This window comes from Pristiophorus japonicus, chromosome 8, assembly GCF_044704955.1.
Source record: "Pristiophorus japonicus isolate sPriJap1 chromosome 8, sPriJap1.hap1, whole genome shotgun sequence".
Classification (NCBI taxonomy): Eukaryota; Metazoa; Chordata; class Chondrichthyes; family Pristiophoridae; genus Pristiophorus; species Pristiophorus japonicus.
This window is the reverse complement of record NC_091984.1, coordinates 17943480-17968734: the sequence shown is the minus strand read 5'-3', so window position 1 is coordinate 17968734 and position 25255 is coordinate 17943480. Positions and strand designations below refer to the sequence as shown.

Genomic DNA, 25255 nt, shown 5'->3' with positions numbered 1-25255 from the left:
CACGGTAACTGTTGTTGTTTATGTGAGCGCAGCAGACACAGTATACATGACTTGAAGTGGGGCTTGAGTCCAAAGTCTTCTGACCATGAGCTGAAAGTGCTACCAACTGAGCCAAGTTGTGGCTGCTCCTGACACACACTCGAGAGAGCTTGGCCACTCCCAGCCCATTACAATCATCTTCATCATAGGCAGTCCCTCGAAGCGAGGATGACTTGCTTCCACGCCAAAAAGTGCACAGGTGTTTCAATGAAGGACCTAATATTCCAGGTCCCGAACTATATGTTGAAGGGTGGAAGATGCCTGTGCGTGGATTTTTTTAACGTGTGGTGACCGTTGCACAACAGCCATCACACGGGCTTGACAAAGCTAGGTCTTGGTCCAGTGGCAAGGATTAACCAGGACGACTGAAGACCAAGCTCTGCTGCATGGACCTAGTGCGCACACATATCGCAGTGTGGGCTGGCCCGTGCTGTCCCTGGGCCCTTGGCTCTCCTGGGCCCCAAACTCACGCCTCTCCTAGGCCCCAGTCTACAATTACAATATCCATTCAATACCCGCTCTCTGTGTGCACCAGGAGTGGGTGTTGCAGAATACCTATCCCTATGTGGCAACTTTGGCTCAGTTGGTCGCACTCTTGCCTCTTAGTCAGGAGGTCGTGGGTTCTAAGTCCCACTCCAGAGACTTGAGCGCACAATCTAGGCCATCACTGCAGTACAATATTGAAGGTGCCGTCTTTCAGGTGAGATGTTAAACTGAGGTCCCGTCTGCCTTTTCAGGTGGATGTAAAGATCCTATGGGACTATTTTGAAGAAGAGCAGGGGAGTTCTCTCCAATATTTATCCCTCAACTCGCGTCACCAGAAGTTGATTACCTGGTCATTATTTGTGGGACCCCGCTATGTGCGAGCACAGTGTTTATGTTACAGGGCTAGTAATCCAGAGGCCTGGACTAATGATCCAGAGATATGAGTTCAAATTCCACCAAAGCAGCTGGGGAATTTAAATTCAGTTAATTAAATAAAAATCTGGAATTAAAAAAAGCTAGTATCAGTCAGTAATGGTGATACCGAATTGTCGTTAAAAACCCATCTGGTTTACTAATGTCTTTTTGGGAAGGAAATCTGCCGTCCTTACCCAGTCTGGCCTATACGTGACTCCAGACCCACAGCAATGTGGTTGACTCTTAACTGCCCTCTGAAATGGCCGAGCGAACCACTGTGCGCATTCAGTTGTATCAAACCGCTTTCAGAAAACAATAATAAGAATAAAACCGGCCACAGAGAATGCAGAGGTTCAAGAAGGTGGCAATTAGGGATGGGCAATAAATGCTGCCCTCGCCAGTGACACCCACATCCCAGGAACAAATTAAAAAAAAAACATCCTGAGGATGTGAAAGGCGCTATATAAATGCAAGTTCTTTCTATCATAAATGCTACAAGTTGAATCGTCTTCATCTATTAATTTTGTTCCCTTGTTTCAGGCTGTGGCTTCAAGTTGTTGGTCAGTTCTGAAAAGCAAGAGACAGCAGATGAAGGTAACTATAGAAAAAAAAACACTAAAATATATCTGGAAATTTTAAGCTGCATTGACAGCACAAATTACATTACAGAGGATTTATGGCACAGAAACAGGCCATTCGACCAAACCAGTCCATGCCGGTGTTTATGCTCCACTCGAGGCTCCTCCCGTCTTTCCTCATCTAAATCTACCAGCATAACCCTCTATTCTCTTCCCCCTCATATGCTTGTTCAGCTTCCCCTTAAATGCATGCATTCGCTTCAATCACTCCCTGTGGTAGCAAATTCCACATTCTCCCCACTCTCTGGGTAAAGAAGTTTCTTCTGAATTCCGCACTGGATTTCTTGGTGACTATCTTATATTGATGGCCTCTAGTTATGCTCTTCCCTGCAATTGGAAACATTCTCTCTGTATCTACTCTATCAAAACCTTTCATAATTATAAAGACCCCTATTAGGGCAGGGACTGGGACGAGCTGAGAGTCAGCTCGGGCTCGACGGGCCGAAAGGCCTTCTTCTGTGCTGTAACCATTCTATTCTTGGTCACCCTCAGCCTTTTTTCAAGAGAAAAGAGAAAAGAGACCGAGCCTGTTCATCCTTTCCTGATGTGTATACCCTCACATTTCTGTTATCATCCCTATAAATCTTCTCTGCACTGACTCCAGTGCCTCTATATCCTTTTTATAATATGGTGACCAGAACTGAACGCAGTACTCTAAGTGTGGTCTAACCAAGGTTCGATACAAGTTTAGCATAACTTCCCTACTTTTCAATTCTATGCCTCTATAAATAAACCCTGATGCTCAGTTTGCTTTTTTATGGCCTTGCAACTTTTAGTGATTGGTGTATTTGTACTCCGAGATCCCTTTGTTCCTCTACCTCACCTCGACTCGCGCCCTTCAAATAATAAGAGACCTCCATATTCTTCCTACCAAAATGTAGGGCTGGATTTTAGGCTTTTATGTTTTTGGGGCGATAATGGCATCGAGGTGGGAAAGTTAGCAGCCAGGAATAGTTTGCGCCTCAGTAGATAAGTTTGGGCATCTGGGCCCTGCTTCAGGGGGCGCAGTGCTAAGGGAGGCGTTGTACACCTCTCTTGGCGCAAGGATGGGAAACTCCCGAGCTAAAGAGCTGGGCCGGGAGCGCACCGAAAAACGTCTGGGAGTGGGGGAGACGACCTAAAAAAACCCACAAAAATATTCCCAAAACATTGCCCGTGCCACCACAACACAAATCGCTAAAAAAAAAAATTAAAAGAAAAAACAATCAGACTTACCTTAGGTGTCCATTACCGACCGCTTTGCCGATGGGATGGTTGGACCGCCCTGATTTCCCAGGCGGTCATTGCGGGACGTTTCTGGGTGGACGGGTCGGCCAGGTGCTTTGCACACAGGGCGCAACTCTTCCGGTGCTGCTGAGCGCTGCCACAAAACCGGACTCGAGGATCGCTGTGGGGCGCTGGAGACTGAACCCTCCCCCCGCCCTGCCCTCCCGCCCCGCCCAGAAGCCCTCACCGCCGCCATGGCCGCCGCTCTGGGGTGAAACCCGGAGTGCAGAAGACCAAAAGATCCAGCCCGTAATGCCGTACATTTAATTGTGTTGAACCTCATTTGCCAATTCTGCAAGTTTATTAAGGTCCTCCTGTAATTTGTTGCAGTCCTCCTCAGTATTGACTATTCCGCCCCAATTTGGTGTCATCCGCAAATTTAGAAATTGTGTTTTTGATTCCAAAGTCTAAATCGTTAATGTAAATTGTGAACAACAGTAGTCCCAGCACTCAGATGTATTGATGTTCTATGTTCATAGTTTCCCATTTCTCCCATTTAATAAAAAAACCTAAAATACTCTGTGCCACAATTCACAATCTCCAAAACATGCAGTGTGGTACACAAACCTTCACACCTACCCTGCGGAGGCAACCAGCGGCTTGGGGTGGGATGTAGTTCAACTTGGGCGGGGTCACAACACGGACGATAGCAGATGGGGCTCCCGTTATACACCCCGTACCTTTGATGTTCATGGAATGGGGTGATCGGGCGGGCTTGGTTAACGTGTGGCCGATCTCATTTAAACTAAGCTACAGACAGGCGTCTTACCTGCTGGTTATCTCAATTTCCAACCTCAACTCTGTCCATAGCAGCGGATTTAGAAAAGAATTTCATGAAAAGTCATAAGTTTGTTAAAAATAACACAGTACTTGGGAGTAAATTCATGCTTATAGAATCATAGAATCATAGAATCTTACTGCACAGAGGGCCATTCATGCCTGTGCCTCTCTGATAGAGATATCCACCGAGTCCCATTACACTGCCCTTTCCCCTTCAGTCTATCCTGTCTGTGCCTCTCTGATAGAGATATCCAACTAATCCCATTACACTGCCCTTTCCCCTTCAGTCCATCGTGACTTTGCTGGCTTTCTGGCAGAGCTATCCACTTAATCCCATGCCACTGCCCTTTCCCCATAGCCTTTTAAAAACAAAATCAAATATTTATCGACTTCTCTTTTTAAAGCTACGATGGATTCTGCTCCCACCACTGTTTCTGGCAGGGCATTCCATGTCCTAACAACCCTTCGTGAACATAATGATCGTATCCTCTCCCTTTGCTCTTTTGGTTATAATCTTATATTTTTGCCCTCTAGCTAATGACTCATCAACCAACTAGAAACATTTACTTGATCAAAACCCTTCATCAGATCTCCTCTCACCTTCTTTGTTCTATTGAAAAGAGCCCCAGTTTCTCTAGTGCCTCCCATTCCTGGGATCATCTTTCTGCACCCTGTCCATGGCCCTGACGTTCCTTCTAAAGTACGTAAACATTGTCATGGCAGGTTACATAAATCACGAGCTGTGACACTGTGACAGTCGCTAGCCTTATTGTAGCAAGCGACCTCTTGAGTAGCAACTTTCCTTAAAATGTATCACTGTAAGAAAATGGAAGGAGACAAATGTATTTCCCCGAATATAGCAAAGAGCAAGTTTAAATGTAGACTTTTCCCTGACTAAAATAAGAGTCAATAAATGAGGCCCTGCCAGTATAATCCACATCTCAAGAACAACTGGATGTCAAAGGCTTGGAGAGGGTGCAGAGGAGATTTACCAGGGATGAACGACTTCAGGAATATGGAGAGACTAGAGAAACTGGGATTGTTCTCTTTAGAGCAGAGAAAGTTAAGAGTGATTTAATAGAGGTGTTCAAAATGATGAGTGGTTTTGATAGAGTAGATAGAGAGAAACGGTTTCCACTGACAGGAGGGTGAGTAACCAGAGGACACAGATTTAAGATAATCGGCAAAAGAACCAGAGGGGAAATGAGGAGAATAATTTATTACACATGAGTTGTTATCTAGAATGCACTGCCTGAAAGTATGGTGGAAGTAGATTCATTAGTAACTTTCAAACGGGAATTGGATAAATACTTGAAAAAGAAAAAAAATGCAGGACTGTGGGGAAAGAGCAGAGGGAGTGGGACTAATCGGATCTCTCTTTCAAAGAGCCGGCACAGGCACGATGGGCCGAATAATCTCCTTCTGTGCTGTGTGATTCTATGAAATTAAAATAATGAGTTGAGCATTCTCATCCTAGTAATCTTGGGCCCACAGAACTGCCCCTAATTTAGCTTTAGTTGATGCTCAATTGGCAACCTCACACAGAGAGACTCCACAGGTTGGTGGTGTAGAAAGTGGGAATGTGGCCTATGGAACTGGGTGGTGCAGTGGGTTAAATGCCACCTCTAGGACCTGGGTTCAAATCCAGTCCAGATTTATTATGATGAACATTTCCAGTCAATTGTGGCTCAGTGGGTAGCATTCTTGCCTCTGAGTCAGAAGGTTGTTGGTTCAAGTCCCATTCCAGAGACTTGAGCACAAAAAATTAGGCTGACACCCTAGTGCAGTGCTGAGGGAGTGCTGCACTGTCAAAGGTGCCAGCTTTTGGATGAGACGTTAAACTGAGGCCCTGTCTGTTCTCTCAGGTGGATGTAAAAGAACCCATGACACTATTTGTAACAAGTGCAGGGGAGTTATCCCCGGTGTCCTGTCCAATATTTATCCCTCAATCAACATAACAAAAACAGATGATCTGGTCATTATCACATTGCTGTTTGTGGGACCTTGCTGTGCACAAATGTTATTTCCTACATTACAACACTGGCTATAATTCATAAGTGCTTCATTGGCTGTAAGGCGCTTTGGGACGTCCGGTGGTCGTGAAAGGCGCTATATAAATGTAAGTCTTTCTTTCACTGTCAACTGGCTGTAAGAGTCCTATGTGAAATGAGTTGGACAGTCTCCATGCAACTCAGCAATAGTGAGGAGGCCTTTAATTAGTGATTGACGGGTGTTAATGTCTGCGGGTGAAGTTGGGGAAACGTATCACTCCAGTAAAACCATTGGTCACCTCTCTTTCTCTCTCTTGTGTGCTTTGACTGTGACAGGTGCCCGATGGCTTCATCGCTCATTTCTACGCTGTTTGCGAACACATCAGCCCAGTCCTGGCCTGGGGCTTCTTAGGGCCCAGAAACTCCCTCTGTGATTTGTGCTGCTTCTTTAAGGTATGCACGTCTTTTTTGTGTGCGGCTGTAACGTCGGGCAGGACTTTCAGCTTCGGTTGTGGGGGGGGGCGTAAAACAGGCAGTAGTGGACCAGCCGGCTGTTACACCTCTCCCCTGCCCCCATCCCCCAACCCCTGCACGATTTCTCTTTTCATTGAAGTACTCCCCCACTGAATTTGAAAGTTCTGCTCATTCTCTTTAAAAGTACATCACTTGTTAGTGACCTTCATGTGTATCAAGTCACTTGTTTTGGTGGGTGGAGGGGGGCGTGGATTTTGTGTATATCTAAATGAGTAATAAAGGCCCTCTTTATCTCAAGGTGGCTGGACTATAAAGGGGAGGCAGTTATGCTTCAGTTGTTCAGAGTATTATTCCGAGCCCGTCTGGAGTACTGTGTTCAGTTTTGGGCACCGCATCTCAGGAAGGATATGTTGGCCTTGGAGGGGGTGTAGCACTGGTTGTTTATCCTTGGCTTATATTCCCTTGAGTATAGAAGATTGAGGGGTGATTTGATCGAGGTGTTTAAAATGTTAAAAGAATTTGCTGGGGTAGATATGGAGAAATTATTTCCTCTGGTGCGTGATTCAAGAATAAGATGGCATCATAAAATTAGAGCAAGGCCGTATAGGAGGGGAATCAGGAATCACTTTTTCACATAAATGGAATAGAAATCTGAAATTCTATCCCCCAAAAGCTGTGGATAATTGGAGTTTCCAAGACTTGAGATTGATGGATTTTTAGGTCGGGGTATCAAGGGATATGGAGCTACGGCGGGTATATAGAGTTTGAGGTACAGATCAGCCATGATCTAATTGAATGGCGGAGCAGGCTCAAGGGATTGAATAATCTGCATCTGTTCCTATGGTATTATTCTGGTACAGATGCTCAGTACCACTTGAAATGCAGTCATTTTTTTGCACTAGAGCCATTTTACGCCAGCTAATCTTTTTTTTGATGGTGATGGTTGAAAGAGGAATGTTGGCCGGAACATTTGCTCTTTGAATAGCACCACGGGACCTTTAAGACCAGCCTGAATCACCAAAACAGGCAGAAAGCGCAATTAATGGTAGGTTTGTCGTAAACCGATGTTGCTGTTTGATAAAGTAGTCGGAATAAAGTTACGCAGCCGATAATCTAAGAGATGTTTTAATATCTTTTTTTATAGGAACAAATTCTTTTCTTCCTGAAGGACATTTTTGATTTCGAAAAGGTGAGGTACACCAGCACAGAGTGTCTTGCTGAGGACATCTTGCACCTGATACAACGTCGCACTGAGCTCCTGATGGCCTACCTTGGAACAGACACCATGAGGCATCTGAATGGGTACATTGGAGTCCCTCTGCCCAATGGACCCTTGTAAGCACACTCACAGTAAACCACAACCTTGAACGGACTCTGTGCGAATGCTTAACGCATTGTCTTGTCGACTGCGGCTCATGGGCCATCTGCAGCCCCCAAGCCTTGGCAATATGGCCCTTGAAGCACTAACCATTCAGTTGTATTTCTTCCTCGTTGCTTTTGTCCCGTTTGAATTTTGTGGGTCCGCACGTTTGCAAAGGGCTTTTTCTTCACAGTGTTGCTTCAAACCCCACTCCAGAGACTCGAGCACAAAATCTAGGCCGACACTCCAGTGTAGTACTGAGGGAGTGCTGCACTGCCGTCTTTTGGATGAGATGTTAAACCGAGGCCACGTCTGCTCTCTCAGGTGGTCGTGAAAGATCCCATGGCACTATTTCGAAGAAGAGCGGGGGAGTTCTCCCCGGTGTCCTGGCCAATATTTATCCCTCAACCACCATCACTATAAACAGATTATCTGGTTATGTATCTCATTGCCATCTGTGGGACCTTGTTTGCAAATTGGCTGCCGCGTTTCCTCCATTACAACACTTCAAAAGTACTTCATTGGCTGCAAAGCGCTTTGGGACATCCTGAGGTTGTAACAGGCGCTATATAAATGCAAGATCTTTCTTTCTCATTGGTAGATTAATCCTAAATCAGGATGCTAAGATCTGTTGGTGTCAACAATGTGATTAATTAATCGGGGGCCTGGATTGAGATTTTGAGGGTCTCAAGCCTCTGTGGCATGCTCTCTGCAATTGGCAAGGGCAGAAATCTGGGATGCCCCTTGCTTAGCCCTTTTGCATGCTATGGGTTAGTACATTGGATAAAATAGCGGACGGGATATTACATACCAACTCTTAAATTGTTCACGTGGGAGCTTTCGCACAGTTGACTTTCAAGGCAGTGCTGGGACTAAGTTCCACTTCGTTGTGGGAACCAGATAGAGTAAAGTGAAGCAAATCTGTTCTTGTCCCACGACGGGGGAAGCCTCGAAGAAGCACCTCTCCTGGGGCAAAGACGATGGATCATGTTGCACGGTGCCTATAATTAATTATAGACTCAGGGAGGTTTCCAAAAGAGAGTATCCAGGATTTTTATAAAGTCTTTGGGGGTGAAATTGGGTACCGCTGTTTTTGTCACTGCCTGAGGGTTGATTTTACCGCCGGGCGTTAGGTGCAGGCTCCAACTGCCAAATTCAGTTTTTACTGAAGATGAGAGAGCAGCGCTAAAAAGTGGTGTTGCACACTCATCCCTCGGGCGGGAGTCAGGAGGCCGACTGAATTTTGCAATGGGAGGCTGCTGCCATGCTCGCTGGAAAACAGGAAGGGAAGAAAAACAAAAAACCTCAAACTTCTCCGATCGACACAAAAAACTTCCCCACTGTTACAACTAATGAAAAGAAGATGAAATAAATATGGAAACAAACTTACCGTGATCCCTGGGCGAATACACCCGAGCACCTCGATGTTCCCTCCACTTTTCCCCGGCAGTACGGATGCCTTGCCGTTAGGCGTCCGTACAAACCAAATATCGCAGGAGCAGCGCCACGGGGGCATTGCACGCTGGATGACATCACCACGTGGGTGGCATTAGACGGCGCGGCATTGCCTCTTGGCGCTTCTACCAAAGAGCCTACTGAATTTTTCCCGAGCCGTGGACGCTGCTTAACACCAACGGTAGGCCTTTGCCGCCTGTTAGCCGCCTAGCACCAGTGCTAATGGGCGGCGTTATAAAGGGAATTTTGACCCCTTTGTGTTGCTTTGTAAGGCCGTGTCCAGATTGGTTGCCAGATTGGAAATTGCAGTTGCAATGATGAAAGACCTTTTACTTGGCCAATGGGATATTCCTGCACTTATATTACTTGCAATAAACTTTGTGAAACTTTGGATTATCAGCCACTTTGTTATTCCTTTCTGGTTATGAGTTTGACCAGCAGGAATACTGTTAGGGTTGCTGCCTTTGACCAATCTCAATTTCAGACAGAGCACAGGTCAAGAGCAGGACGGGTGTTGGTGTGGGACAGAACAGAGGGTGGGATTATGTCAGGGCCGAGGGTGGGATAGGGTTGAAGTAGCAGGTGGGATAATAAAGGGGCAGGGTTTGGGATATAGTCAGTGGAGGGTGGGATAGGGTTGGGGCAGGAGGTTCAGGGCAAGGGCAGGATACGATTGGGCCAGGGTCTGCATAGGGGCAAGGTGGAGGATGGGAAAGGGTGGAATAGTGTCAGGGCAGGGAGGTGGGATAGTGATGATATAGAGGGTGGGATGGGGGGTGGGGGAGGAGCATGGGATGGGACATGACACAGGTGGGATAATGTTGGGGCATGGAGTGGCAGAAGAGATGGAATCATATCTTGAGTTCTGATGTTTGCTTTGCTGATGGTGAAAATTCATTGAAAACCTAAATATCCGATGTCCCCCGGTCATCACACAGAAAAATAAATCAGTATTGTGGAGGTTTGGTTCTCTGTCAACCACTGGTTAATGCATTCTGTAAACTTCCGGTCTGTGCTCTTTATCAGAGCTGTTAACCTGTTTAGAATGAACTTGTATTGAAGCATTTAAGGGAAAGCTAGATAAACACATGAGGAAGCAAGGAATTGAAAGATATGTTGATAGGGATAGGGTTAGATGAAGAGAGCTGTGAGGAGGCTCGTGTGGAGCTTAAACACCAGTATGGACCAGTTGTGCCGAATGGCCTGTTTCTGTGCTGTATATTCTATGTAGTTAACGACTACGTTAAAATAGCAGAGGCAGGAATTTACGAAGAGCGCCTCGACGGTGTGTTAAATATCAGTGGCAAGGTACACATTTGACTCTGACCACCCAATTCTCATTGGTCACACCACTCTGTGGGGCTCATTTTCACCTTCACCGCCTGGGGTGGTACCCCGGCAGAGCGGATTGTCCGCCTGTTGCAGAACCCGCCCGAATTTCGTTCCATTGATTTCAACGGGATGAAAATCAGGCAGGTTCTGGAGCGGGCGGGAACTCTGCTCCATCTGGTTACCCACCTGTTGGGAATGACCCCCAGTGACCTGGCCCTTTGCTTAAACAGGGTAGGTGGCAACCCTGGACAACTTTGTTGTTCTATCGAGTAGCTGCTTATGTGCTTAGTATTGTTTGCTTTTCTATAGTCCATAATGTGACTGTGTACATAGTTATATATCTGTACCTATATCTCTAAATATATATATATATATATATATAGATTCTTCCGCAACACCACATCTCAGCACTTCTCTATTGAGCGCCACAAAGCTCACGACTATGTATTCACTCTTAGAATGGTTACTTGAATTTTGCATTTGCCAGCGCTAACCCCTCCCTGGAAGTATTGCTGTGACTGCACTATGATAAATCCTTAAAAACACTAGTACGTGGCATTTTAGGGCACTTAAGCAATTAGTAAAAGGTACCTTATACTTTGTGGGTCCGTAACAGAATCTCGCAAAATGTCCGTGTATTTTTTTTAATACTTCTGTCACAAAACACTAATTTAAGTTCCTTGTGGTTGCAGCTGGTTTGTCAACGAGCACGATGAGTTGACCAGCGTCTTCAGCAAGTAAAGCACTTTAAAAACAAACTGTCCCCTGTTGTTTTATTGACCCGATGTGTGCACTTTTGTCCATGATTTCAAATACAACAACAACCTGCAGTTGGACAGTGGCCCGCACCTTGAGCACTTTACAAGAAGAAAGGCTCGGATTGTTCTCCTCGCGGCAGAGAAGGGTAAGGGGAGATTTAACAGGGGTGTTCAAAACTACGAAGGGTTTTGTTGGAGTGTTGAGGGAGAAACTTTCCACTGGAGGGAGGCTCGGTAACCTGAGGACGCAGATTTAAGATCATTTGCAAAAGAACCTGAGGGAAGATGATCTGGAATGCATGGCCTGAAAAGACGGAAGCAAATACAATCGTAACTTTCAGAAAGGGAATTGGATGAAAACTTGAAGGGGAAAATTTTGCAGGGCTGTGGGGAAAGAGCAGGGGAGTTGAAATAATGGAATAGCTTTTTCAAAGAGCCGACTCAGGTATAATGGGTTGAATGACTTCATTCTGTGCTGTAAGATTCGATGATAAGACAGCGCTGAGCAGGGACATGAGATTGGTGGGGTGTTGGGTGGAGGTGCTACACACTCAAAAAGACAGATTTTTAACAATGCTTTTGAAGGAGCAGAGAGAAACAGCAAGGCTGAGTGGTTTAGGGAGAGAGTTGCAGAGGGCAGTGACGTAGTGACCAATAGTAAAGGGTGTGGGGAACAGGCAGTAAGACAGGGGTTGCTAGAAAATAGGTTTGGAAGAGATCATTTAGCTGGGGAGAGGTGAGGCTGTGGACAGACTTGGAAATGAAGCGAGGGACCTTGGAATGCTGAGGAACACGAAGTCAGTAACGATGAGCAAATACAGGGCAAGGAGATGGGGGGGGGGGGTGGTTTAATGGGAATGCAGGATCTGTTGCGTGAGATGACACTGGCCCTCGAATTTTTTGATTTTTTTGGCCCCAGAAATACCTCAACTGCACAGGAAACTCCACACTGGAGTTTCTGTTCTTTGGTCAGGTCCCAATAAAGATCAGTCAGGTCCTGAACGTGGACTTCCAACCTGATGATTGGACACCCTCAAAGCCTCTTTGATAAAAATACAACATCCCCACCGACACCTGGAAGTCCCTGGCCAAAGACAGGTGTCGGTGGGGAAGGCGCTGAGCACCTCGAGTTTCGTCGCTAAGAGCATGCAGAAAACAAGTGCAGGCAACGGAAGGAGCGTGCAGCAAACCAGACTACCCACCCACCCTTACTTTCAACCATTGTCTGTCCCACCTGTGACAGAGGCTGTAATTCCCTTATTGGACTGTTCAGTCACCTAAGAACTCACTTTTAGAATGGAAGCAAGTCTTCCTCGATTTTGAGGGACTACCTATGATGATGATGATTCTTGAGTCAACCCAAATGTAATGAGGACAGGAACCATTTTAAGGGCACTACATTGTCCATCACCGAGTGCATTGGGCAAACTTTGTGCAACAACTGAGTTACGAGGAGAGATTGCTCACCCTGAGAAGAGAAAGATGAGGGGGAGTTACATAGGAACAGGAGTAGGCCATTCGGCTCCTCGAGCCTGATCTGTATCTTAACTCCATTTACCTGCCTTGGTTCTGTAAACCTTAATAACCTTGCGAACAAAAATCTGTCAATCTCAGTTTTGAAATTGTCAATTGACCCCCCCTCCAGCCACAACAGCTTTTTGAGGGGTGAGAGTTCCAGATTTCCACTATCCTTTGTGCGAAGGAGTGCTAAAGTCATTATGTTGAGAAAAGCCAAGTTCTAACATCCTGACTCACATTTCAGTGTTGGGATCTAAGCGCTCTCTTGTAAGTACTGAAACTGGGTCACCTTAGCCTTAAAATTCAGCTCTGACGACTAGCACATGATCATTCAGATGATATTCTTTTGTGCAATATTTTAACTGAGAGGCTAACCTGTTTAAAGCATACCAATAAAGAGCTCTCACAAATCGGGCGATGGAGAAATTCTGAACTAACAACGCTTTGTCACTGTGGCCCAGTGAGTCAGAAAGCTGTGGGTTCAAGACCCACCCAAGCACAAAATCTAGGCTTACACTCCAGTGCAGTGCTGAGGGAGCTTCTGCTGCATTGTCAGAGGTGCTGTCTTTCGAATGAAATGTCAGCCCTCTCAGGTGAATGTAAAAGATCCCATGGCAATATTAAAAAAAGAGCTGGGGAGTTCCCAGTGTCCTGGCCAATATTTATCCCTCAACCAACATCACTCAAAAACAGATTATCTGGTCATTGCTGTTTAGTGGGAGCTGGCTGTGAGCAAATTGGTTGCTGCATTTCCTATGTTACAACAGTGACTACACTTCAAAAGTACTTAATTGGCTGTAAAGCGCTTTGGGACGTCCCGTGGTTGTGAAAGACGCTATATAAATGCAAGTTCTTTCTTTCAAATACTTTGAATTCACATGGTGCCCATATTTTAAAAAGAGGGACATAACAGACACAGGCAACTACAGATCCTTACAGATGTCTTCCATGTAAAATAATGGGATCAATTATCAGGAGTAAACTGAAGGATGATCTACACAACAATAACAATGTTAACAGTAGTCAACGTGGATTCAGAAGGTGAAGATCCTGCCTGACCAACCTTCTCGATTTCTCTGAGGAAGTGACAACCCAACTGGACTGTAGGAAGCCCAACTTCCAGAAGGATTTTGATAAAGTTCCATATGAAAGACTTTAATTAACCTCAAAGCCCTGGGGATTCAAGTTAAACACTGGGAATGGATAAGAAACTGGTTAAATGGTAGGAAACAGCAAATACTTTGCAGAGGAGTGATGTTAGAGTAGGGGTAAAGTACTGAGTGGAGGTATCTCAGGGCTTGGAGCTGGGGACCACTACTGTTTCTAATTTATTTAAATTCAGAAACATAATGCAAAGTGGTGAAATTTGAAGATGATGCCAAACTAGGAGAGGCAACTCATAAATTACAGAATGAGTTGGACAAGATATGTTTTAATTCGTTCATGGAATGTGGGCGTCATTGGCAAGGCCAACATTTATTGTCCATCCAAGGTATGTAAGTGAGCAGAATAATGGGAGATGAAATTTAATGCAGACAAATGTAAAGTGTTACACAGAGGAAGGAAACATCAACTTGCATTCTCCATGAATAGCATTGAAATAGCTAAGGATGAAGATGAAAGAGACCTTAGTAGACTTGACTCAATAAATCCAACCAATACAGAGCAGCACTCAACAAAACCAATAGGATGGTGAACAAGAACAAGGGAATCTCAAGTCAGCGGAGGTAATGATCAAACTTTCTTGTGCTCTGCCCAGACCACACCTTGAATACTGTGTCCCGTTCCAATCACCAGGGTACATCAGATACATTTAAATGTTGGAGGCAGTGCAGAAAAAAAACAAAGGCCGATCGCCAATGCCAAGGGTTTGAGAAAAGACTGGAGAAACTTGGGCTTTACAGACTCGAAAGGAAGCGTCTGAGAGGTGAGCTTACCGAGGTATATGCGATTATTAAGGGTATAAGAACATAAGAACATAAGAAATAGGAACAGGAGTAGGCCATACAGCCCTTCGAATCTGCTCCGCCATTCAATAAGATCATGGTTGATCTGATCATGAATTCAGCTCCACTTATCCGCCCGCTCCCCATAACCCCTTATCGCTTAAGAAACTGTCTATTTCTGTCCTAAATTTATTCAATGTCCCAGCTTCCACAGCTCTGAGGCAGCGAATTCAACAAATTTACATTCCTGAGAGAAGAAATTTCGCCTCATCTCTGTTTTAAATGGGCGGCCTCTTATTCTAAGATCATGCCCTCTAGTTCTAGTCTCCCCCATCAGTGGAAACATCCTCTCTGCATCCACCTTGTCAAGCCCCCTCATAATCTTATACGTTTCGATAAGATCACCTCTCATTCTTCTGAATTCCAATGAGTAGAGGCCCAACCTACTCAACCTTTCCTCATAAGTCAACCCCCTCATCCCCGGTATCAACCAAGCGAACCTTCTCTGAACTGCATCCAAAGCAAGTATATCCTTTCGTAAATATAGAAATCAAAACTGCAGTATTCCAGGTGTGGCCTCACCAATACTTTATATAGCGTAGCAAGACATCTGCTTCTATACTCCATCCCCTTTGCAATAAAGGCCAAGATACCATTGGCCTTCCTGATCACTTGCTGTACCTGCATACTTTTGTGTTTCATGCACAAGTACCGCCAGTCTGTGAAAAATGGGCGGTATGTTTCTGCAGTGGTAGCAGGCGGTAAAAATGGGTGATTGGGTAAATTTCGAGCTGGGGGTGAATTTTGGGTGATAGAAGTGGGAGGGTGAATGCCGAAATTATCGCAGGTGATATACAGGCGGTAATTTCCACATTGGTCATTTCGGGCGGTAAACGGACAGGCTAAGTGCAATTTCTAGCCCCATGTGTTTGTACTGAATTACAGAAATGCAGATCCAGTTAATTGCAATATTTCTAAACATATAAAATAAATATGTAGAAGTGAAATTCTATGCGTGACCTACGTAGCGAAAAAGTTAACCCAGATTATTATTTTGCATTAAATTGCGAGAGCAGAACTAGGGGGCACAGGTTCAAACTAGAGAAGGGTACTTTTAGGACAGATATCAGGGATTTACTTCTTCACACAAGAGTGTGAGCAAACATGGAATAAACTTCCAGATAGAATAGTGGAGGCAAAAAACACTGGAATTATATAAGCAACAATTGGATACTACCATTGCATGATCTCTCCGGATGGATAAATTTAGATGGGCCGAATGGCCTTCCTCATCTGTAATTAGCTTGTGATTCAAGGAGCCAAAACTTCAAAGCATTTATTAAAATAAACATACATTGATATGTGCAGGCACTTGAAAAACAATGTGGGAATCAATGGTTTACAAACAGAAACTACTTTAACGTACTAAACAGACACTGATGCTGTACTTACAAAACATTAACAATCATGCCTGCTCCTTCCCAGACAATGTATAGTCTGTCCAATCCTTGGCACCAATCATTCTACCATCCACGAAATAATGTAAAATTATAGAATCATAGAACCTTACAGCACAGAAAGTAATTCGGCCTCTTGTGCCTATGTTGGCTCTTCGAAAGAGCTATCCAATTAGTCCCACTCCCTGCTCTTTTCCATAGCGCTGTAAGTTTATGCTGTTCAAGTATACATCCAATTCCCCATTGAAAGTTACTGTTCATTCTGCTTCCAGCATCCTTCAGGCAGTGCATTCCAGATCAGAAAAAACTTGATGCATAAAACAATTCTCCTCATCTCCTCCTCTGATTCTTTTGCCGATTACCTTAAAATTAGGGGTGCGTGCAATAAAGGTGCAGCAGTTATAATGGGTGACTTTAATATGCACATAGATTGGGTTAACCAAACTGGAAGCAATACGGTAGAGGAGGATTTCCTGGAGTGCATAAGGGATGGTTTTTTAGACCAATATGTCGAGGAACCAACTAGGGGGGAGGCCATCTTAGACTGGGTGTTGTGTAATGAGAGAGGATTAATTAGCAATCTCGTTGTGCGAGGCCCCTTGGGGAAGAGTGACCATAATATGGTGGAATTCTGCATTAGGATGGAGAATGAAACAGTTAATTCAGAGACCATGGTCCAGAACTTAAAGAAGGGTAACTTTGAAGGTATGAGGCGTGAATTGGCTAAGATAGATTGGCGAATGATACTGAAGGGGTTGACTGTGGATGGGCAATGGCAAACATTTAGAGACCGCATGGATGAACTACAACAATTGTACATTCCTGTCTGTCGTAAAAATAAAAAAGGGAAGGTGGCTCAACCGTGGCTATCAAGGGAAATCAGGGATAGCATTAAAGCCAAGGAAGTGGCATACAAATTGGCCAGAAATAGCAGAGAACCAGGGGACTGGGAGAAATTTAGAACTCAGCAGAGGAGGACAAAGGGTTTGATTAGGGCAGGGAAAATGGAGTACGAGAAGAAGCTTGCAGGGAACATTAAGACGGATTGCAAAAGTTTCTATAGATATGTAAAGAGAAAAAGGTTAGTAAAGACAAACGTAGGTCCCCTGCACTCAGAATCAGGGGAAGTCATAACGGGGAACAAAGAAATGGCGGACCAATTGAACAAGTACTTTGGTTCGGTATTCACTGAGGAGGACACAAACAACCTTCCGGATATAAAAGGGGTCGGAGGGTCTAGTAAGGAGGAGGAACTGAGGGAAATCCTTATTAGTCGGGAAATTGTGTTGGGGAAATTGATGGGATTGAAGGCCGATAATTCCCCAGGGCCTGATGGACTGCATCCCAGAGTACTTAAGGAGGTGGCCTTGGAAATAGTGGATGCATTGACAGTCATTTTCCAACATTCCATTGACTCTGGATCAGTTCCTATGGAGTGGCGGGTAGCCAATGTAACCCCACTTTTTAAAAAAGGAGGGAGAGAGAAAACAGGGAATTACAGACCGGTCAGCCTGACATCGGTAGTGGGTAAAATGATGGAATCAATTATTAAGGATGTCATCGCAGTGCATTTGGAAAGAGGTAATATGATAGGTCCAAGTCAGCATGGATTTGTGAAAGGGAAATCATGCTTGACAAATCTTCTGGAATTTTTTGAGGATGTTTCCAGTAGAGTGGACAAGGGAGAACCAGTTGATGTGGTATATTTGGACTTTCAGAAGGCTTTCGACAAGGTCCCACACAAGAGATTAATGTGCAAAGTTAAAGCACATGGGATTGGAGGTAGTGTGCTGACATGGATTGAGAACTGGTTGTCAGACAGGAAGCAAAGAGTAGGAGTAAATGGGGACTTTTCAGAATGGCAGGCAGTGACTAGTGGGGTACCGCAAGGTTCTGTGCTGGGGCCCCAGCTGTTTACACTGTACATTAATGATTTAGACGAGGGGATTAAATGTAGTATCACCAAATTTGCGGATGCCACTCAGTTGGGTGGCAGTGTGAGCTGCAAAGAGGATTCTATGAGGCTGCAGAGCGACTTGGATAGGTTAGGTGAGTGGGCAAATGCATGGCAGATGAAGTATAATGTGGATAAATGTGAGGTTATCCACTTTGGTGGTAAAAACAGAGAGACAGACTATTATCTGAATGGTGACAGATTAGGAAAAGGAGAGGTGCAACGAGACCTGGGTGTCATGGTACATCAGTCATTGAAGGTTGGCATGCAGGTACAGCAGGCGGTTAAGAAAGCAAATGGCATGTTGGCCTTCATAGCGAGGGGATTTGAGTACAAGGGCAGGGAGGTGTTGCTACAATTGTACAGGGCCTTGGTGAGGCCACACCTGGAGTATTGTGTACAGTTTTGGTCTCCTAACCTGAGGAAGGACATTCTTGCTATTGAGGGAGTGCAGCGAAGGTTCACCAGACTGATTCCCGGGATGGCGGGACTGACCTATCAAGAAAGACTGGATCAACTGGGCTTGTATTCACTGGAGTTCAGAAGAATGAGAGGGGACCTCATAGAAACGTTTAAAATTCTGACGGGGTTAGACAGGTTAGATGCAGGAAGAATGTTCCCAATGTTGGGGAAGTCCAGAACCAGGGGACACAGTCTAAGGATAAGGGGGAAGCCATTTAGGACTGAGATGAGGAGGAATTTCTTCACCCAGAGAGTGGTGAACCTGTGGAATTCTCTACCACAGAAAGTTGTTGAGGCCAATTCACTAAATATATTCAAAAAGGAGTTAGATGAAGTCCTTACTACTAGGGGAATCAAGGGGTATGGTGAGAAAGCAGGAATGGGGTACTGAAGTTGCATGTTCAGCCATGAACTCATTGAATGGCGGTGCAGGCTAGAAGGGCCGAATGGCCTACTCCTGCACCTATTTTCTATGTTTCTATGTTTCTATGTAAATCCGTGTCTTCTGGTTACCAGTGGAAACAGCTTCTCCCTGTCTTTTTTTAAATGTATTCATTCACGGGATGTGGGCATTGCCAGCATTTGTTGCCATCCCTAATTACCTTTGAGAAGGTGGTAGTGAATCACCTTCTTGAACCGTTGCTGTCCGTGAGGTGAAGGTGCTCCCACAGTGCTGTTAGAGATGGAGTTCCAGCATTTTGACCCAGCGACGATGAACGAATAGCGATATATTTCCAAGTCTGGATGTGTGTGACCTGGAGGGGAACTTGCAGGTGATGGTTTTCCCATGCGCCTTCTGCCCTTGTCCTTCTAGGTGGTAGAGGTCATGGGCTTTGCAGGTGCTGATGAAGAAGCCTTGGCGAGTTACTGCTGTGCATCTTGTTGATGGTATATACTGCAGTCACGGTGCGCCGGTGGTGGAGGGAGTGAATGTTGAAGGTGGTGGATGGGGTGCCAATCAAGCGAGCTGTTTTGTCCTGGATGGTAAGAACATAAGGATATAAGAAATAGGAGCAGGAGTAGGCCATTCAACCTCTCAAGCCTGCTCTGCCATTCAGTAAAATCATGGTTGATCTTCTACCTCAACTCTACTTTCCTGCACTATCCCCATAACCCTTGATTCCCTTAATATCCAAAAATCTATTGATCTCTTGTCTTGAATATACTCAACGGCTGAGCCTCCACAGCCCTCTACGGTAGTAAATTCCAAAGATTCTCCAGCCTCTGAGTGAAGAAATTGCTTGCTGTAACTGCATGTTAACATCCAGGTCACTCTGAACATCAATATTTCCCAATCCCACAATTTAAAAAATACTCTGCTTTTCTATTTTTCCTATCAAAGTTGATAACTTCACATTTCTCCATGTTATATTCAATTTGCCATGTTCTTGCCCACTGACTTAGCCCGTCTATATCCCCTTGAAGCCTATTTTCATCCTCCTCACAACTTACATTCCGACTTAGCTTTGTATCATCAGCAAACTCGGATATATTACATTTGGTCCCCTCATCCAAATCATTGATATAGATTATGAATAGCTGAGGCCCAAGCACTGATCCTTGTGGTACCCCACTAGTTACAGCCTGCCAACCCAAAAATAATCTGTTTATTTCTACTCTTTGTTTTCTGTCTGATAACCAATCTTCAATCCATGCTAATATATTACCCTCAGTAATATATTAGCATGGATTACGAGTCCTAATTTTGTTTAATAACTTCTTGTGTGGCACCTTATCGAATGCCTTCTGAAAATCCAAATACACCACATCCACTGGTTCCCCCTTATCTATTCTGCCAGTAACAACCTCAAAAAACTCTAACAGATTTGTCAAACATGATTTCCCTTTCATAAATCTGCCCAATGCTATTATTATTTTCTAAGTGCCCTGTTACCACGTCCTTAGTAATAGATTCTAGCATTTTCCCTACTACCGATGTCAAGCTAACTAGTCTGTAGTTCCCCATTTTCTCTCTCCCTCCTTTCTTAAATACTGGGGTTACATTTGCTACCTTCCAATTCGCGGATAGCGTTCTAGAATCTATGGAATTTTGGAAGATGACAACCAATGCATCCGCTATCGTTATAGCCACCTCTTTCAAAACCCAAGAGTGTAGGCCATCAGTCCATCGGATTGATCAACTTGCAGTCTCAGTAATTTCTCCAGTGCTATTTTTTTAGGCAATACTAATTAGTTTCAGTTCCTCATTCTCACTAGACCCTTGGTTCTCCACTATTTTCAGGAAGCTTTTTTGCGTCTTCTTCCTTGAAGACAGACAGTATTTGTATAATTTCTAGGGATTTTCCGTATAAATGTTCATGGGGTTGGGGTAATATATTAGCATGAATAGAGGATTGGCTAACTATCAGAAAACAGAGAGTCGGGATAAATGGGTCATTTTCCAGTTGGCAAACAGTAACTAGTGGGGTGCCGCAGGGTTCGGTGCTGGGGCCTCAACTATTTACAATCTATATTAATGACTTGGATGAAGGGACCAAGTGTAATGTAGCCAAGTTTGCTGATGATACAAAGATGGGTGGGAAAGAAAATTGTGAGGAGAACACAAAATATCTGCAAAGGGATATAGACAGGCTAAGTGAATGGGCAAAAATTTAGCAGATGGAGTATAATGTGAGAAAATGTGAGGTTGTCCACTTTGGGAGAAATAATAGGAAAGCAAATTATAATTTAAATGGATGAAAAATTGCAAAGTGCTGCAGTACAGAGGGACCTGGGGGTCCTTGTGCATGAAACACAAAAGGTACAGCAAGTAATCAGGAAGGCAAATGGAATGTTGGCCTTTATTGCAAGAGGAATAGAGTATAAAAGCAGAGAAGTCTTGCTACAACTGTACAGGGTATTGGTGAGGATATACATAGAGAACTGCGTACAGTTTTGGTCTCCGTATTTAAGGAAGGATATACTTGCATTGGAGGCTGTTCAGAGAAGGTTCACTAGGTTAATTCCGGAGATGAAGAGGTTGACTTATGAAGATAGGTTGAGTAGGTTGGGCCTATACACATTGGAGTTCAGAAGAATGAGAGGTGATCTTATCGAAACATATAAGATAATGAGGGAACTCGACAAGGTGGATGCAGAGAGGATATTTCCACTCATAGGGGAAACTAAAATTAGGGGACATAGTCTCAGAATAAGGGGCCGCCCATTTAAAACTAAGATGAGGTGGAATTTCTTCTTTCAGAGGGTTGTAAATCTGTGGAATTCTCTGTCCCGGAGAGCTGTGGAGGCTGGGTCATTGAATATATTTAAGGCGGAGATCGACAGATTTTTGAGCGATAAGGGAGTAAAGGGTTACGGGGAGCGGGCAGTGAAGTGGAGCTGAGTCCATGATCAGATCAGCCATGATCTTACTGAATGGCGGAGCAGGCTCGAGGGGTCAAATGGCCTACTCCTGCTCCTATTTCTTATGTTTTTATGTTCTCTCGCTAGTTTACTCTCATATTATATTTTCCCTTTCTTAACCAATTTCTTGGCCCTCCTTTGTTGAATTATAAATCCTCCCAATCCTGAGGCTTACTACTCTTTTTGGAAACATTAAAAGCCTCTTCCTTTGATCTAATACTATCTTTAACTTCTGTTGTTAGCCATGGTTGGACCACTTTTCCTGGGAGATTCTTGAGTGTTGAGTCTTGAGAGCTGCACTCATCCAGGCAGGTGGCAAGTATTCCAACACACTCCTGACTTGTGCTTGTAGATCAAAACGTTCAAGATTTTTAACACCTCTGTTAAATCTCTCCTTAACCTCTGCTCTAAGGAGAACAACCGCAGCCTCTCCAGTCTCTCCACATAACTGAAATGATCTTCCCTGGTACCATTCTGGAGGATCGCCTCTGCATTCTCTCCAAAGTGTGGTGCCTAAAATTGGACACAATACTCCAGCTGAGTCATAACCGGTGATTTATAAAGGTTTAACATGACTTTCTAAAACTCCAGGATGGACTCCTGGCCCACAGATGACAGCATAATCGCTGAAGCACAGAACTGACTGTCATCCCCATGGGCTAGACTTTCCCGAAAGCCCCTCAACACCCGCTGAGAAGAACCACAAAATGTGCGGTGAGTAACGCTGATGAGAATTTCCATTTTTATGTTAAAAGTAATGAAAACTGTTATATATGTAAACCTGTAAATACCTTGTTTAACCACCAGAGGGCTCATCCCCTGGAGTCCCAAGGGATCCCACAATCCCTTGGGAGCACCTGGTACTTAAGGAGGCCTCACAGGTTGGAGAGGCACTCTGGAGACCTGCAATAAAAGACTAAGGTCACACTTTACTTTGAGCTCACAGTATCTGGTCAGACTCTTTATTCATACACTACAAAAGCTAATCACCCAACGAGAAAATGGGTGTTGCACACTCATTGTCAGCTGTTTTCTCGATGGTTAAGTGGAAAATTAGTATCAGTTAGTTGAAGACAAACGTAGGTCCCTTGCAGACAGAATCAGGTGAATTTATAGTGGGGAACAAAGAAATGGCAGACCAATTGAACAAATACTTTGGTTCTGTCTTCACAAAGGAAGACACAAATAACCTTCCGGAAATACTAGGGGACCGAGGGTCTAGCGAGAAGGAGGAGCTGAAGGAAATCCTTATTAGTCAGGAAATTGTTTTAGGGAAATTGATGGGATTGAAGGCCGATAAATCCCCAGGGCCTGATAGTTTGTATCCCAGAGTACTTAAGGAAGTGGCCCTAGAAATAGTGGATACATTGGTGATCATTTTCCATCAGTCTATCGACTCTGGATCAGTTCCTATGGACTGGAGGATAGCTAATGTAACACCACTTTTTAAAAAAGGAAGGAGAGAGAAAATGGGGAATTATCGACCGATTAGCCTGACATCGGTAGTGGGGAAAATATTGGAATCAATCATTAAAGATGAAATAGCAGCGCATTTGGAAAGCAGTGACAGGATCAGTCCAAGTCAGTATGGATTTATGAAAGAGAAATCATGCTTGACAAATCTTCTATAATTTTTTGAAGATGTAATTAGTAGAGTGGACAAGAGAGAACCAGTGGATGTGGTGTATTTGGACTTTCAAAAGGCTTTTGACAAGGTCCCACACAAGAGATCGGTGTGCAAAATTAAAGCACATGGTATTGGGGGTAATGTATTGACATGGATAGAGAACTGGTTGGCAGACAGGAAGCAGAGAGTCGGGATAAATGGGTCCTTTTCAGAATGGCAGGCAGTGACTAGTGGGGTGCCGCAGGGTTCAGTGCTGGGACCCCAGCTATTTACAATATACATCAATGATTTAGATGAAGGAATTGAGTGTAATATCTCCAAGTTTGCAGATGACACTAAGCTGGGTGGTGGTGTGAGCTGTGAGGAGGATGCTAAGAGGCTGCAGGGTGACTTGGACAGGTTAGGTGAGTGGGCAAATACATGGCAGATGTGGTATAATGTAGATAAATGTGAGGTTATCCACTTTGGTGGTAAAAACAGGAAGGCAGATTATTATCTGAATGGTGACAGATTAGTAAAAGGGGAGGTGCAACGAGACCTGGGTGTCATGGTACATCAGTCATTGAAAGTTGGCATGCAGGTACAGCAGGCGGTGAAGAAGACAAATGGCATGTTGGGCCTTTATAGCTAGGGGATTTGAGTATAGGAGCAGGTAGGTCTTACTGCAGTTGTACAGGGCCTTGGTACTGGAATATTGTGTTCAGTTTTGGTCTCCTAATCTGAGGAAGAACGTTCTTGCTATTGAGGGAGGGCAGCGAAGGTTCACCAGATTGATTCCCAGGATGGCTGGACATATGAGGAGAGACTGGATCGACTGGGCCTGTATTCCCTTGAGTTTAGAAGAATGAGAGGGGATCTCATAGAAACATATTAAATTCTGACGGGACTGGACAGATTAGATGCAGGAAGAATGTTCTCGATGTTGGGGAAGTCCAGAACCAGGGGTCACAATCTAAGGATAAAGGATAAGCCATTTAGGACCGAAATGAGGAGAAACTTCTTCACTCAGAGAGTTGTTAACTTGTGGAATTCTCTAACGCAGAGTGTTGTTGATGCCAGTTTATTAGATATATTCAAGAGGGAGTTAGATATGGCCCTTACAGCTAAAGAGATCAAGGGGTATGGAGAGAAAGCAGGAAAGGGGTACTGAGGTGAATGATCAGCCATGATCTTATTGAATGGTGGTGCAGGCTCGAAGGGCCGGATTGGCCTACTCCTGCACCTAGTTTCTATGTTTCTATGTAACATGGGTGGTCGTTACTGGAATGGATGGTAAGTACTAAAATTTAGTCCGAGGCTGCGATTGGGCCTAGGGAGGGGGGATAACTTTTTTAAAAAATTTCAATAAAAAAGATAATAAAAACGTACAAAGCATTCCGAAGACATTTTTATACCTAATCGCTGTTTTAAAATGAAAAATAAATAAATAAATAAACTGTAACTTACCTTTCTTTGCAGGGCCCCCCCCCTTACCACTCCTGTTTAAGCAGCTTTTACAGGGTGGGTCTCATGGCGATCTGGACATCGGCGGTTGAGGCCAAACTTACGCCCTGGCGATTGTTCTTGGCGTTGCACGTGGGCGGTTTGGTCCCAGCGGGCGTGTTCAGATGTGGACAGTACCATGGAAAAACTTAAGCGGAAACTTTCGCCGGGCGCATAAACAGCTGTACCGCCGAGAAAATCGCCGACAATGAAGGCGAAAGTCTGGCCCATAGTGTGTTGATCATCCCATCCTCAAAACTGTCCCACATAATCAGATTATTTTTAAATGTTAAAGTTTTTCAGAGTAAAATTAATACAAAAGGATCTAAATTTATGGGACCACCTCTCATTCTTGGCAAAAATACAATAACTGACTTGGAGGATCGATATGTGCATGAGCAATTCGATCATCTTTACAGGATGTTTGGAGGGGAGACAAGCAAAAGCGTATTT

General features: G+C 44.4%; 1 protein-coding gene across 1 annotated transcript in view; it reads left to right on the top strand.

The window, feature by feature from the left end:
* miga1 (mitoguardin 1) overlaps positions 1 to 9431 on the top strand; it is a 133239-nt gene extending 123808 nt beyond the window's left edge. Inside the window, exons 14-16 of the mRNA XM_070886539.1 lie at positions 1480 to 1533; positions 5951 to 6067; positions 7233 to 9431. Coding sequence (XP_070742640.1) covers positions 1480 to 1533; positions 5951 to 6067; positions 7233 to 7427 — 366 coding nt within the window. The 3' untranslated portion in view covers positions 7428 to 9431. The remainder of the gene's footprint in view (positions 1 to 1479; positions 1534 to 5950; positions 6068 to 7232) is intronic.
* The last annotated feature ends 15824 nt before the right edge of the window (positions 9432 to 25255 follow it).